The 15,306-nt window shown below is 30.8% G+C and overlaps 1 protein-coding gene across 2 annotated transcripts in view; it reads left to right on the top strand.

Moving 5' to 3' along the window:
- LOC129972998 (uncharacterized) overlaps window positions 1–15,221 on the top strand; it is a 62,103-nt gene extending 46,882 nt beyond the window's left edge. For both annotated transcript variants that reach the window (XM_056087334.1, XM_056087333.1), the window contains 8 exons: window positions 552–699; window positions 4,574–4,637; window positions 4,928–4,994; window positions 7,138–7,220; window positions 7,304–7,442; window positions 8,167–8,262; window positions 11,438–11,504; window positions 14,993–15,221. In XM_056087334.1, coding sequence (XP_055943309.1) covers window positions 552–699; window positions 4,574–4,637; window positions 4,928–4,994; window positions 7,138–7,220; window positions 7,304–7,442; window positions 8,167–8,262; window positions 11,438–11,504; window positions 14,993–15,006 — 678 coding nt within the window. In that variant the 3' untranslated portion in view covers window positions 15,007–15,221. The remainder of the gene's footprint in view (window positions 1–551; window positions 700–4,573; window positions 4,638–4,927; window positions 4,995–7,137; window positions 7,221–7,303; window positions 7,443–8,166; window positions 8,263–11,437; window positions 11,505–14,992) is intronic.
- Window positions 15,222–15,306: the final 85 nt, after the last annotated feature.

Here is a 15,306-nt window from a genome sequence, read left to right as displayed (position 1 = left end):
AGGTCAAAGTTAAATTTCAGTTCCCGCCACGCATTGTCCAAACGCTGTGTTGCAGCCACCACGCATTGTCCAAACGCTAAGACACAGATTTTGTGATCCTAATCTTAAATATATCGATATCCTCAGTTAGCGTTGCAAACACTTTGTCCTTTATGTAACCCCAAAATTGATATTGAACAGTAATTATCGATTTAAATTCATGGAACCAAAGAATACATTGAACTTTTTACTTCGTTAATGCCATTTTGATAAAAATCGAATGTAAAATCACTGTTTCTGTATTAGTTGCGCTATCTATTGAACTAAAAAAATTTAAAAACATAATTATTCTAAAATTTAACGGTATTATGTTTTTGTTGTCAAGTGGAAAATCACCATCACCTTGTTGTATAAATGTTTTCGCCTTTTTTATCGTTTTTTTTTTTTTTTTTTTTTTTTTATTCATTTTGAAATATTCCTAATTTTTGTGGACAGTGTATGAACATAAAATCAAATCCAACTTTTATTATAAGACTGGTATATGTTAATTGGATATTTCTTTGTATTCGAAGGAGGCATGCCGAGTGTTGTCCGGGTTCATCCATTACTTTTACCTGGCTCTCGGGTCCTGGCTGTGCATCCTGACTCACGCGCTGTTCAAAGGATTCATCAAGGGAATCGTGGACGGACGAGTGAACTTTTACTTGCTCGTTGGCTGGGGTAAGTACAAGTTCAAAAATGAGTTTATTAAAAATTATTGTAGAAACATTCAATATTTATATAAATAATTAGAAGCAAATAGACCCAATTCAAGCAAACCTACAGATTCTAAAAATGTTGTTTTCACATTTTTTTTAATAATTGATAAAATTTCATGATTTTATCATTCTCAGAACTGTCCTATGTGAGGAGCTCTATTATAATTGTGTCGCAGTGGCAAATTTCTGAGTTTTTAGAGATAGACATACAACAGCGTTTCTCAACCTTTCAGTATTCGCGGCCCATACGGCGGTTTTCAATCATAATTTTCATCGCGTCTCCCTCTTACAATAAAATGTACACAACAATAATGCATATTGAGTATTTTGGATTCTGTTTTTAAATTATTTTTAACTAACTGCCAAAACAAGAGTAAAGGCGAGCCAACGTTGGCGAGTAACCACATGTGGCATTTTGCCAATCGGATGGTGAACAGATGAAGCGAATGAAAGTGGGGAAAATTTAAATATTATATTTGAAATGAAAGCCAAAAAGGGAGATAAAGTTAAAAGAATATGAAAGTAGAAAAATTCGTTAATGAAAGTTAACCTAGACGTGGTGAGCTAAATTTAGAAACTAGGAATACATTTTTTCGAATAATAAAAGAAATAAAACAGAAGATGACTAAACAAACAAACAAACAAAAAGTTATGTTTGTGGAAGGGAATCCACACCACCGATGCCGTCTCGAGCAGGCGCAGTGCACATGTTTTCTCATAGAAAGAAGGAAAATGTTCGATAACGCAAGTTTCAGTTCCTGCCAGTCTCATTCGAGTCGATCCTCCTATCGCTATCGAATCTATCGTGAATGTGTATGTTATATATGTTTTCGTGTTAATTGCATTATTAAATATTCACGGCAGTAAATTTTCCAGACTCGTGGATAAATTTTTAAGCGAAAGTAAGCGAGAATTAGACGATACTCAAGCACCAACAAATACACAGACGAGCATGGAAAATAACACCAATAAAATATTCTCAAGAATACTTAAATTTTGGGTTTATCAGTACTGAAGTAAATGAAGAAGAAAGGCCCATGTGCATAATTTGCTCAAAAATGTTGGCCGCAGACAGCATGAAACCTAATGAACTTAAACGACGACATTTGGAAACGCTTCATAGTGAGTACAACAAACCTAGATAATTCTTCGAATTAAATTTAAAATCATATAAAAATCAAAAATTCCTTTTTAAAGAAACTTTGCAAATAAAAAAGCTTTAATTGCATCTTGCAAAGTTTCATATAAAATAATCAGATGTAAAAGCCCTTACACCATTGGTGAAGAGCTTAGTTTGCCAGTAGCAATTGAGATTGCAGAAACTATGTTTGGAGATAATTTTTCAAAACAATTGCAGTCCGCATCTGTTTCAAATGATACTGTTGCTCGTCGAATTGGTGATATAGCTGAAGATGTACAGTATCAGCTTTTCTCGAAGTTGCGTGAACAAATTGTTTTCAGTACCTTGATGAAGCAACAAATAGTAATAAAGGTGCTCATTTAATTGCCTATGTTCGATTTTGTGATAATATGTCAGTAGTAGAACTACTTTTCTGCAAACCAATAGAACTAAAAACAATAGCCCTCCAGTCCTCGCATTATTTGCTATTTTAAATGATTTTATGAATGAGACAAACATAGAATGGAAAAATTGCGTAGGAATATGCACCGATGGTGCTCGTTCAATGTCTGGAAGATTCCAAGGTATACAAGCACTTGTAAAACAAAAATCACCTCAGTGGGTCTGGATACATTGCATGATCTACAGAGAAACTTTGGTGTCGAAAGAAATGAATCCTTGTTTGAATATTGTGTTAACTACGGTTGTAACCGTAGTAAATTATATAAAAACAATACCCCTGAAATCGAGAATCTTTTCCGCACTTTGTAAAGACATGGGTTCAGTACATTCAGCGTTACTATTTCATTGCGAGGTAAGATGGTTATCACGTGGGAAATTTTTGCAATGTGTTTATGAATTAAGAGAAGAATTCGCCATTTTCCTAGAAGAAAACAGACCGGAGGCCGAGAATTTTCGCAATGGTTTATTTGTGATGAAATTGAACTACTGGGTCGACATATTCGATAAATTAAATAACTTGAATCTTTAACTCCAAGGAGCAAATAGACATATGTTGTATACGAGTGATAAAGTTAATGCTTTTTGTAGAAAATTGGAATTGTTTAACAGAAATTTAAAGCAAAAAAATCTAACAATGTTTGCAAATGTGGATGATTGTACTAAAACTTACAAGGCTAAAGAAGAACATGTAAAAGTTGTTTTTGTACCCATTGAAAATCATTTAGTCATGCTGGAAAAGAATTTTAAAAGGTATTTTCTTGTTGACCACAAATGGATAGCAAGTTACGAGTGGGTTAGGGATTCATTTCATAAGACTCCCGAAGGACTCTCAATTCATGAGAAAGAAAAATTCATAGACTTCACTACAAGTGGCGGAACTAAAAGACAATTTAGTAATAAGTCACTATTTGAATTTTGGGCAGGAGTAGAGGATGATTTTTCTGCACTAAAAACAAAGGAATTTCGCATTCTATTACCATTTTCAACCTCCTACCTTTGTGAAACTGGATTTTCTGCTGTGGCTTCTTTGAAGACAAAATATAGATCTCGGCTAAGTATAGAAACAGAACTGAGAGTAGCTATTTCTAATATTAAGCCCTCCTTTGAAATCTTTTGCTCTGAAAGACAGGTCCAAGAAAGTCACTAATAATTATTAAATTTGTTTTTAATTTAGTATGTTTTTATTAAGTAAATTTTGATTTAGTAAGTTGGTTTACTTTAATAAGTTATTAAATATGTCGAAATGTATTTTGTTTTATATGTGTATGTTAGCTTTCCTTTCAGTCAGTTGATCAATTTTTTAAATAATATTTTATCTTGGATATTCTCGCTCCCCCCTAGGGGGGCGCGCCCCACAGGTTGAGAATCGCTGACATACAAGATTACCATTAAAATCCTTTTATCCCACATTAACTAGAGAATGACGACAAGTATTATTCCAAGCTTAGTATCCAGTTATAGTTAAGTGACCATACACCACATGAGATCGGTTAAATACCACATGATGTCAAACAATAGAGATAGCTTTCATACCTAGAAAATGGTGAAAGAAGCCAATTGCAAAACTGTAGATCTTCTTTGATTTAATACAAGAAAAAACTGAACACAATATTGGTAAGAGTAATACGTATAAAACGCGCATTTGTTTTGTCGTGATTTCCAGCACATTTATACTAAAAAAAGTGTTAAAAATAACACAGAACAATTAGTTACAGGCAGATACTTTTGTTTCAGTATTCGAAATAATCCTCGCCAATTACAATGCACATCTGGAATCTTTTTTTTTTTTAATTTCTTTCTGCACATTTTTGTACTATTACTAATGCTTGCACCAGCTTGTCTCCTGCTGTTAAAATGAAAGAATTAGTCGAACAGCAATTTAAGATAATTTTAATGCGTAGAAAATAAGTTTTTAGAAGCGCGGATGAATTTAAGTTTATTGACGACACACACACACATAATATGGCATGGGAAGAGACTTCTACAAATCTTTTGTCTGACTGAATAAATTAATTATATTAATAATACAAAAGATTATGTTCTTTATCGGAATGCTACAATACCTTTCAAAGAAAGCTCTATTTTTTTAAAATTTAAGTAATACTATTAAATATTATGAACGAAACGCAGTCAACAATTTATTATCTACAAATCACTCTAGAATAAGAACCAGATCTAAGTGCAAATGTAAGCAAATATTTCCAAAAATTGTGATGCAGTATGGAGTTCAAAAGATTCTTTCTCTTTATTACAGGTCTTCCTCTTGTTTGGGTCGGAGTTGTTGTAGCTTCTACACCGAATTATGGCTACGAAGATAGGTGAGAAATCTGGAAAATGTTGATACTTTCATTGTTTTTTAAATAGGAAAATAGAATGACTGAATTTTCTATGATTAAGAATTTAGAACATGCAAAAAAAACGATATGTTTATTCTTATAATGTGTAGGCTTGCAATGAACAATATATGAAATATTTCTATCTCTTAACAGTTTATCTGTATTTAAATTATTTTTATATTTAAGAAAAGTCAAAATAATATTTGACTTAGTTTGTCCATAAAATTTGAATCTAAAGTTCTAAAATGTTTGTTCTAAAACTTTTCTTGCAGGTGTATGGTTGGTCCTTCAAGAACCTTGAGATGTTCACTAGCTTGCCCATTATTTTTCATCAGTGTAGTAAGTTCTAAAATTTTCCTTTCTACTGTTGTCGACTTTGTATTTTGTTTTATTCTTTTTAGTAACTCAGTAAATTGACAAGAAAAAAATTGCTAAAACAAACTACAAATTAATAACTATCTCTAATAAAAATAATTTTCATTTACGATTATGTAAGCAATGACATACAAGGTCTGCATTCCTGTTCTAAGCATTGTAAATAAAAAAATAAAAAAAGGCGGGTCTAAATTAAATTTTCAGTAGTGTACATTTCAAAAGATGAATAACATATAAAAAGGAAGAAGGTTTAATTAAAAAGGTTCATTAGATGAAAATAGCATATCTTTACATTAGTATTTTGTACTTTACATATATGAATTAAATATATGTAAAGTTGATATATTTAATTCATATTTGACGATTATTGACGATTCATATTTATTATTGATATTTGACGATTGTTTGCAGGCATTGAACTCTTACACCACTTATAATATGCATCATAATGAAGATACTTCTGCTTCTACTGTAATCTTTCTTTGTCTGTCAAGTTTGGAACTTTCCAGTATCAGTCATTTTTTCTACGTTCTTGAAATTCAGTCTTGAAGTCTTGATTTTACGATTTCTGTACTTCTTTTTTTTAAAATTTCTTTGGTAATAATCTACCTTAAAATGAGGACAAATTTGATTAAAAGATGCCAGCCATCAGTCAATAACTTTGACAACAATAAAGACAGCAAAGCTGAGATGGGGGCACAACAGATCAAGTAAAGAGCTTTATTTTCCTAGTTGCCAAATAAAAAAAGAAATAAAAAGCAGAAATTCTATGCATTATAAAATATTAGGATAATATTAACATTCTATCAAATATTATCGCTCAGATTCTAATGTTTGAATATATTCACTTCGTTATTATAATATTTATAAATATTGAAACTCTGCTCCAATAATATTGGGTACAGACGCGGAGGCCGAGCACTCTGCAATCTTAATATATAAATAAAAAGAATGCATATTCGAAAAGTTAATATAATAAAAAATATTAATCTGAAAATGTGTTGAAATGTGGAACTAAACTGACCAGTCTATTAAAAAAAGCTCATAATGTTCATTGCTTAGGGTTGCAAAATGCCAAAATCAAGCACTAGTTGTAACAATAGAAACTACTAATCTAATGTAGGATTTTATAAAAAATGAGTAAAGTGATCTGTTGTCGCATAAATTGATCTTTCTAACCCAATAAAATCAATATTTTTAACAAAATATCTGTGATATAAGTATGATAGTTATGTAATGTATTCTGTAAATTTGTTACTATTTCGTATATGAAAATATTTTTCCGATTATTGCATCGTTTTTTTTTTTATTTTTTTTTTCAAAGCATTGCCTATCCATATAATTTTATGACGCATTGTATGTATTCTCAAGCTCTTAAATAGAGATGATTTGGAATACATCATCCATTAACCAGATTTTGATTTTTTTTCTTTTGCTTTGCTTTAGACGTCAGAAAATAGAGAACAATTTTTATATACTTATTTTGATATTTTAATCCTAGAATGCATGACTATATACATAAAAAGTTATTGACTTTTGATCGATTTTTTTAATGCAATTTTATCTCACAGTTAGTATGCTCAACATCAGGTATAATAAAATTCTTTTGAATTAATTTAAGTTGGTCGTTAACCTATTAACCCCTACTTGCTCATTTATAACCTTGTAGCGTATTGGCATGAGCGAGGATAGAACCAGTAACATGACCACAATACAAGAGCAATTGCCCGTGCAGCGTAGCTGTTAACTGCCTTATAAGCTTTCACCACAGCCTCGACTTTGTTGTTAAATTTGCTTTGCTTTCACAATACCGTTACGTAACGAACAACATTAACTGTTTCAATTTTTCGAAAGGAAAATAAAATTGAATTTTTCTTCACCTGCAATGAATATGGTAGTATATGCAAAATTCAGATTTTGTTGAATAGAGTAGACGACATAGTAAGATTTGAGTTGGATAATAGATGATAGGCAAGTAGACGATATGAAACTCTGAATCTATTGAGTTTCAACCGTTTATTTCCCTGTAGATTATTCTTAAACATTTCTATTCTTTTTTTTTTTTTCATCCTTTTATCTTTTATTAATACTGTACTTTTCTCCCCAGGGATCCCTGATCTGGAGTGTAGTTATTTGCTGCAATTTAACTACTCCACAAATCAAACGCGAAGAAGTTGTCAAAGAGCTTAAGTATGACATTCTTAATATTAGTTGTTGTTTTTTAAAATACTTATTAATACACTGAATCAATTTCTTGAATTTTAACTTTTCAGTGGTAGCACAAAGATGCTGTGCTTCCTCTCCCTGGCTTTCACCGGCATTTGGATCCCAGGCCTGGTTGCTTGGCTGGAGATAGATAAAGTGAACTTAAGAGGGTGGAGGAAACTGTTTCAAATTTTTAACTCTTGGATTGTAAGTATACAAACTCTTTCGTGAAGCATTCTATAACTATTAAAGTGCTGCTTAAGCTTACGTAGTAAACTAAATGACCGAGTCGCTACGCAAATTAAGACGGGCATTGTAGTGAATGCATTATAATCAGCATTACAGGCTACCACTCCTCGTATAAAGGTACAACTCGCTATTAGAGTGAGAGTAACTTGACCCTACACCATTATAGTCCCCAACAGAAAAGTAGGGGTACTATACATACCTGAGGGAGATTCTCGTCCCCATATCTGAAAGGCCTTCTGGTGGGATTTATACACTCGCAAAAGCGAGACATTTTATGTTAACACCCAGGGTGGAAATTATGATTGAGTCCTAGTGCTATCACCGGCTATGATAAAACATTTCTATAAGAAATATGATCTGTTGTGAAAGTAGATGTAAAATTCATATGATTGTGCACATTGTGAATGTTCTGATTTTTCTTCCTTCTTCAAACTGGCTATTAATTCAATCAGATTTTTAAAAACTGGAAGTTATTAATTATGAAGATATTTTTTTAATATTAACCTACATTATATTTAAACAATATCGCGATCTTCCATTCTGGTATTTTTCATTTTGGAGTAGCTAATACAATGTGCAGTTAATACTATTATTCTAAAAAAGTTGCACTGCTTTCATTATTTTAATGATTTCCTGTTTCAGTAAATTGAAATTATTTATTATATGGTATATTATTTTTCAGGGTGTTTGCATCGTTTTGCTCCTTGGAGTAGGATCGAGACATTTCAGAAATGCGGTTTTACTTAAATACATAAATTATCTCAAAAAACTTTTCCACGTAAGTTGCATTTTTGTTTTCTTTCAAATCAATAAATATACAATTTTGTAATCGATTTTTTTACCGAATGATGTTCTAGACTTCTGAAATTCTGTGCATTTTTCTATTTCCGAAAACAATATAATAATGAATATATTCAGAATTATAAATTAATAAATTATCTTTAATAGCATTTTGATTCCATATAAGAGAGGTTTCTTGTATTAAATCTAAGAAAAAAATTGATTTCAAAATTCCGTGATTGAATAATATTACATGAGAAGATTAAAGAGTAGAAAATAAGTCAGTTTCTAAAAATACTTTTATTATTATAATAAAAAAACGAAGAATAATTTTTAAATCAAAATTCTGGGAATGAAAAAAAGCGTGACGCTACAAAGCAATATTATAGAAGAAAATTAGCATTTTTTTTTTTTTTTATCTTCTACTGCTCATTATGGCTTAACATAATTTAATAGTTGACAAATACTAATACACCTATATGCGAATAATATTTCAGTTTACATAAGATAAGGTTTTTAACACTTCACAATTTCAAAATTTTGTTTTGACCATCAATTTTTATAAAATTATTATGCATATTTGTTTGTTAACGAAATAGTTTTAAATTATTTACATTACATTATTTGCTGAAAGTAAATTTTCCATTTATGATTTTAAAATGTAAAGGAATAAGAATACGTAAATTTAAATTTTAAACATAATTAAGATATTAACTGCATATTGAATTTCTAAAATTCAGTCAGATTATAACTATACATTAATTGATTTAAAATGGCGCTAAAGAAGTATTAAAAACAAATTTTGATTTTAGGAGATAAATATATTTCCTAGAATGACACTTCATTGCAATCAGTCTTGAATATTTATAAGTTATTCTTTTTATAATGAAATTTAGGTTGAAATGTCTATTCTGTAAATTAATTAAAAGTTAATCTTTCAAAATGCTTTTTAGAGGGGGAAAATTGCTCTTCAGAAATTAAAAAAAAAAAAAAGGAGGGAGAGAAATCTGTATAAATTTCTTTAAAAAAATTATTATGGTGTCCATTCTTATCACAGTCCTGTAGCTATTCGTAATTTCTAAACGTTAGAAATAGAACTTTTTCCACTTGAAACGAACTATATATGCCTAGGTGACGGGAAGAATTATATTTTATACTGTTTGAGGAAATGAATGCACTTCTGAAAAGATTACGAATTTTAATTTTTTTAACGTTTATCAGTTATATTAGTAAAAAATTGTGCATACTCTGAAATATTTTTATAATTAAAATTCCCAAAATTACTACTGTTTAACCTAAATAAGGGTCGCGTACAAATTTATTTTAAAAAACAATTTGAAAAAGCAACACAATGTGTAGGATTTCAATTTGCAAATGATCCCTTAAAATTTTTTCCGAAATTGCGATTTTAGCTGCAAAATTCGTTTAAGGTGATAATTTTCAATTTCTTCATAACGTGGTGAGTTTTAGTCATAAAATAAATTTTTTTGTTGTTGTTTAAAATGCTACAATATCAGGAGTATTTTATTAATAGGACCGGGGGATTATATAAAAAGCTTTATTTCGCAGTTTTCTATTTTATGTTGTTTGAGATGGTAAAAATGATTATTCCTGTTATTAAATTTATTTTCCTATTGAAACTGTATGTCTTTCTTTAACAGTGCAGAAAATAGCTGTTCAGTCACGATAGAAGTAGAATACCTTCTATATATTATTTCAACTAAAGTATTTACGGTTATCAAAACTCAGATTTTTATTTTTTTCAGTAAAATAAATGAATTCTCTTTACGGAGATCTACTCCCATTAATATTGCCAAACAAATTTAATTTTATTTCACAAAAAAAATCGTTGAAGAATTGAATTTTATATTCAAATTTAAAGTTTATGAAAATATTATTTAAATAAGTTTAAATTCACTCATTTACCTTGAACTCTATAGTCGTACATAATGCAGTTATATTCCCATACCACGCGAATTCGGTATTTTTTCGGTACTATTTTTTTTTTCCAGATCGAATATTTCCCATTTGGATTTATATACGGATACAAAATTCTGAAATAAAACAATTCCTTAAATAAGCACCCATAAGTTATCGTGTAATAAAAGTTATCCGTTTTGTTCAGATGGGTAATAATATAAATGAGCTGTTAGAATTACATTACCGCAATAAAAAAAAATTAAAAAAAAAAACTGATGCATATCAGAAGAAATTTTAACTGTAGAGGCCAATACCAAAGACTCAGTTCCACAGAAAAGCCAGTTACGATTACAAGCTGGATGGAAGATTCTGGTTTAACCCTTTAAAGTGCCATTTTTTTCTAATCATATGTTAAAATATTTTTAGGCTTGAAATTAGAATAAGAAAAGGGATTCGTTTAGCTTATTAGATCAATTTGATTAATAATTAAGTATCAAATTAAAACATTATTTTGTGTAAAATAAAGAACTAAAGCATCTAAGTTTCAGTCTTTCTAAAAATAATTTGTCAGAACTTATGCCAACCTACATAATTTCATACAAAGATTGATAAATTTGATGAGAGGCATACTTCCCACGGGTCTAGAAAGGATTAATTGAAAATGGGTTGCATATTTTGCAGACAGTGGGCTTTAATAAGAGCATAAGAGCAATCTGTATTCTAGTTACATAGCAAGAGACAAAATAATTATTAGTTTAAGAAGAATTTGACTTGAGGAAAAAGTTATTAAATCTTCATGCAGTTTTTGGATTATAAAATTATATATATTTGGGCATCAATGTAAATTTAAAACACTTTTATTTTAATATATTTTGTATCGATAGGTTTGAACTATGCACTCTTTAATTTATATTTTTATTTTCTTTTTCTTCTTGAATTAAAATTCGCATATGCTTATATACGAAGTTAAACTCTGACAAATGATTTTTTTCTTAGATTCTCTTTAACGTGCAATTTTAGAACACTACAGTATATCAATTATGTTGTAATGACAACAAGAAGAATTATGTCACAGTTTTTAGAATTTTTTTGAGGGGTAGGGGGCTTATTTGAATTATCTATATTATTTCATTCGAAAGATTGCATTGTTGTATGTTAAAATATCAATTATATACTTTATGGAATTATCAAGATTTTTGAAAATAATCAACTTTGAAGTTTCAGTTAACTAATAAAATCTTTTCTCATTACAGAGTAACGAAATCAATCCACAATCCCGTTTTGTGTATACAAATGGATACCGCTTCGAGTACAAAAACTGTAAGTACTCTTGTTAATTAGCTGTACTTTATATATGAGGTTTCCATAAAAATAACACATCAAATAAAATAGTAAACTACAAATCTTATGAGAGAATTTACTATGATAAATACACTCATGTCCAAAATTAAGGTCACAAAAATGTTTTTCAAAATAATTCTAAATAGCTACCAGTAAAATTTAAACAAATTATATTTTGTATATTGTGAAGGACCGGTAACACGATATTAACCTTTGTTGTGGGAAAAAAATGTTGTTTAGCATTAGTTTTTGAGGAATTACTGAAATTAGACCATTTGGGCATCTGGGATTTTTGCCTGCAATTTTGTGAATATTGCATTAAAACAAAAAATTTAATCTGTTTCCAGTGAGAATGAGTTCTCATAATCGTTTAGACGATTCCTTGAGATGGAGAGCAGTTCGCAGGCTTGAAGCAGGGCAGTCTCAGGTGGAGGTGGCTCGATGGTTACAAGTGGCACCTAAAGTGGTATTCAGGTTGTGGAATCAATTCCAAACAAGTGGTACTGTAACCAGGAAAGCCGTCCAAGGCTGCCACAGAGCAACGACACCTGCACAGGATCGCTATTTGGCATTAAGCGCACGGCGGCATAGGCTGACAACGGCTCCTCAACTTGTTTGTGACCTTGCTGCTGCGTCTGGAATAAGAATTCCCAGACAAACAGTATACATACGTCTAGCAGAGAGGACCCTTTATGTCCGGCGACCAGTTGAGCGTGCCCTTTTGACTGCATCCAACAGAAAAGCCCGGTTGTTCTGGTGCCGAACACATCAGTCTTGGGCACAGCAAGAATGGGGGCGTGTTCTTTTCAGTGATGAGTCGAGATTTACCACACAGAGTGATACTCGTCGAATCTTCATCTGGAAAGAGCGCGGAACTCGCAATCATCCCTCCTACGTAAAAGAAATCGACAGATTTGGTGGCAGAGGAATTCTTGTCTGGGGTGGAATAATGTTGGGCAGTTTACACCACTGCACGTCTTCGATGCGGATACTGTCAATGCACATCGCTGTAGGGATGAGATCCTTGAAGCCTATGTGAGGTTGTTCCGGGATGCTTTTGGCCCAGACTTCATGTTTATGGACGATAACGTGCGTCCACACAGAGCCCAGATCGTTGATGATTTTCTTGAGGAAGAGGATATTCGACGCATTTACTGGCAATCGAGGTCTCCTGATGCCAGTAATATTGAACATGTTTGGGATGGCCACGGAAGAGTCATTGCACAGCGTAACCCCTCTCCTAATACCCTCCAAGAGTTAAAAGCCGCCCTTTTGGAAGAATGGGCTTTGTTGCCCCAAACATTTATTGACACCCTTATAAACAGTATGAAAGCTCGTTGTGAAACCTTTATAGCAGTGCAAGGAGGTCATACTCCATATTAGACAATATTTCCCCGAGATAAATGCTTTATCTCTGATTCATAATGTAGCACTTTTTGATATACCCTGTTTCTTAATTCCCAATTAAAATCTTTTCCATGTTGTTATGTGTCTATGTTCTTTCTTCCATTGTAGTGTACCTCTGTGCCAAATTTCTTGGCAACACAGTGAATAGTTTTTCATTTTTCGCAGGTTTTATGTTTATGACCTTAATTTTGGACATGAGTGTAGTAAATTACTAAAATTTACTATTTATTAGAAATATATACGTTTATTGTGTTCAGGTGGGAAATTAAATAACGAATAATCAAGTGAAATTTTTATTAAAGATTGATTTTCTACATTTACGCCAAGAATGAAAAGGTTCCTGAATTTCAAAAGGAATTTACCCAATGTATTTATCAGGTTTCAGTGTTTTGATCTAACAAATCTCAATATTGTTAAATTTTAAGAAATGTATTTATTTGCACTTAACATAGACTTGTTATAATGGGTAAAATCGTTTTTTTAGCTGTATGTGATTGACAAATTAAAAAAAAAAATTGTTTAGCATAAACTAGATTCTTTGAAATTTTCGACTGTAGAATTATCCTTCGCTTCTTCTGTGATACATAGTAATATGATCACCTTATTTTAATAGATAATAGAACTTTAATGTTGTAATTCCATTGAATACAATTCATGAAAGCATATTATCATACTTAATGGAAATTACTGCACAATAAACAAAATTCCATTTAAGACAAAATAAGAATAACAAAACGTACCCTTGTCCAAAAATGTGCCAATTCAGAATATTTGATCACATTTTAATTATATTATGCTGAAAATATTTGGAAAGAAAATGGAAATTCTTACTTTTTATCCATCTGAATATATATCGTTGCTCCATTCAGATTATAATTAATCTTTTCATCCATTTATTTGTCCCGAATTTTCAACTGCGTCTATTTAATTTATAATAGAGAAAGCATAAGTCGTAAAATATAGAGTGAAGCAAAATACAGCCTTCAAACTTAAGGGAAGAAAGTTCATAAGCATGATATAATAACATATATGACGGAAAACATAATCTTGATGACTTTTACAGATAGCAAGCTAATAACTGATGAATATTCTTTATTTGACGATACTTAGAAAGTACTTGCACACATCCATTTTCTCAACAACAGTTTAAATTCTTCAATCTATTGAATATGGAATTTATTTGAAAAAATTCATGAGTTGGAACGAATTTAATTTGCTGATACTCTAAATAGTATATAAAAAAAACAATCGATTTTATGTAAGAATTCATTTATTTCAACAATATGACATGCATATTAAATAGAATTGTAAAGAAATTGCCTTTTGTAACCGCTACCAATTTCTTTTAATATGAACAAGAATGTAGAATTTTGACCTAGTTTATCTTGCTTATTTTGACCTAGTACATTGATTCGTCAAATGTAAGTAAGAAGTTAACATTCTCATCTATACATGCTTCACTTCGAATGTATGGCCGATCCTATCAAAAATGCTCAATATTCCCCATCATTTGCATCGACGAGCGAGATTCTTACGACGAAGTTTGACATGCATACATTATCTCAACATTTATAAACTGCTGCAGGTTCTCAATATGCAATTGGAACTTTAAATGAATAAAGCTGAAATCCAAGAGCAGCGTCCTCTAACTCATCTCGTTGGTCTGTTTTTCTAATTGATTTTGACTTGAATTTTGTATTTTCTATCTCCCTTAACAAGTTAGAGTTGAATTTTCAATAATCCTATAAGAACTCTGCTGGCGAAGAACTCTATAAGTCAATACAAAATATAATGTGTTCAGGTGCATTTTTCTTTTTAAAACCTATGTATTGACTCAAAATATGCTATTAATATATTACAGAAGAATCAGCTTCTCTTTTAGATTTTACTGGATACATTTATCTTTTATTTTAAGAATTTTCAAAACAAAGACATAAAATTCAATGAAATGTTTCATTTGTAGAGAAAATTTATTTTAGAAAAAAAATAAGATTTTCTAATATCTATATATTTTATAAAATGATTTCTCAATAATGTTGCTTTCATTTATTTATTTGCAGATTATTACTACTGAGCCCAATTTCCACAGCCTGAATGATTTTAATGAGATCCTTTTTGCTATCTTGAATACATATAACATTTCGATGACATTTTATTGTTCGTACAACTACAACTTCGGCCAAGGACTGCGTTTTGTAACTGGCGGCTTTATGGAAAAGCACAATTTGTTTATATTACGAATAAAATTTATTACTTTTATTGGATGCTGTTGCCTTACTCAAAAACCAATTTTACTATCCTACGTGGTTTGCATACATATTTCCCACTAATATACAGGATGATCAAGAAATAACAGGAGGTGTTCGGAGCCCTG

The sequence above is a fragment of the Argiope bruennichi genome, chromosome 6 (genome assembly GCF_947563725.1).
Source record: "Argiope bruennichi chromosome 6, qqArgBrue1.1, whole genome shotgun sequence".
Classification (NCBI taxonomy): Eukaryota; Metazoa; Arthropoda; class Arachnida; order Araneae; family Araneidae; genus Argiope; species Argiope bruennichi.
This window is presented reverse-complemented; position numbering and strand designations above follow the sequence as displayed.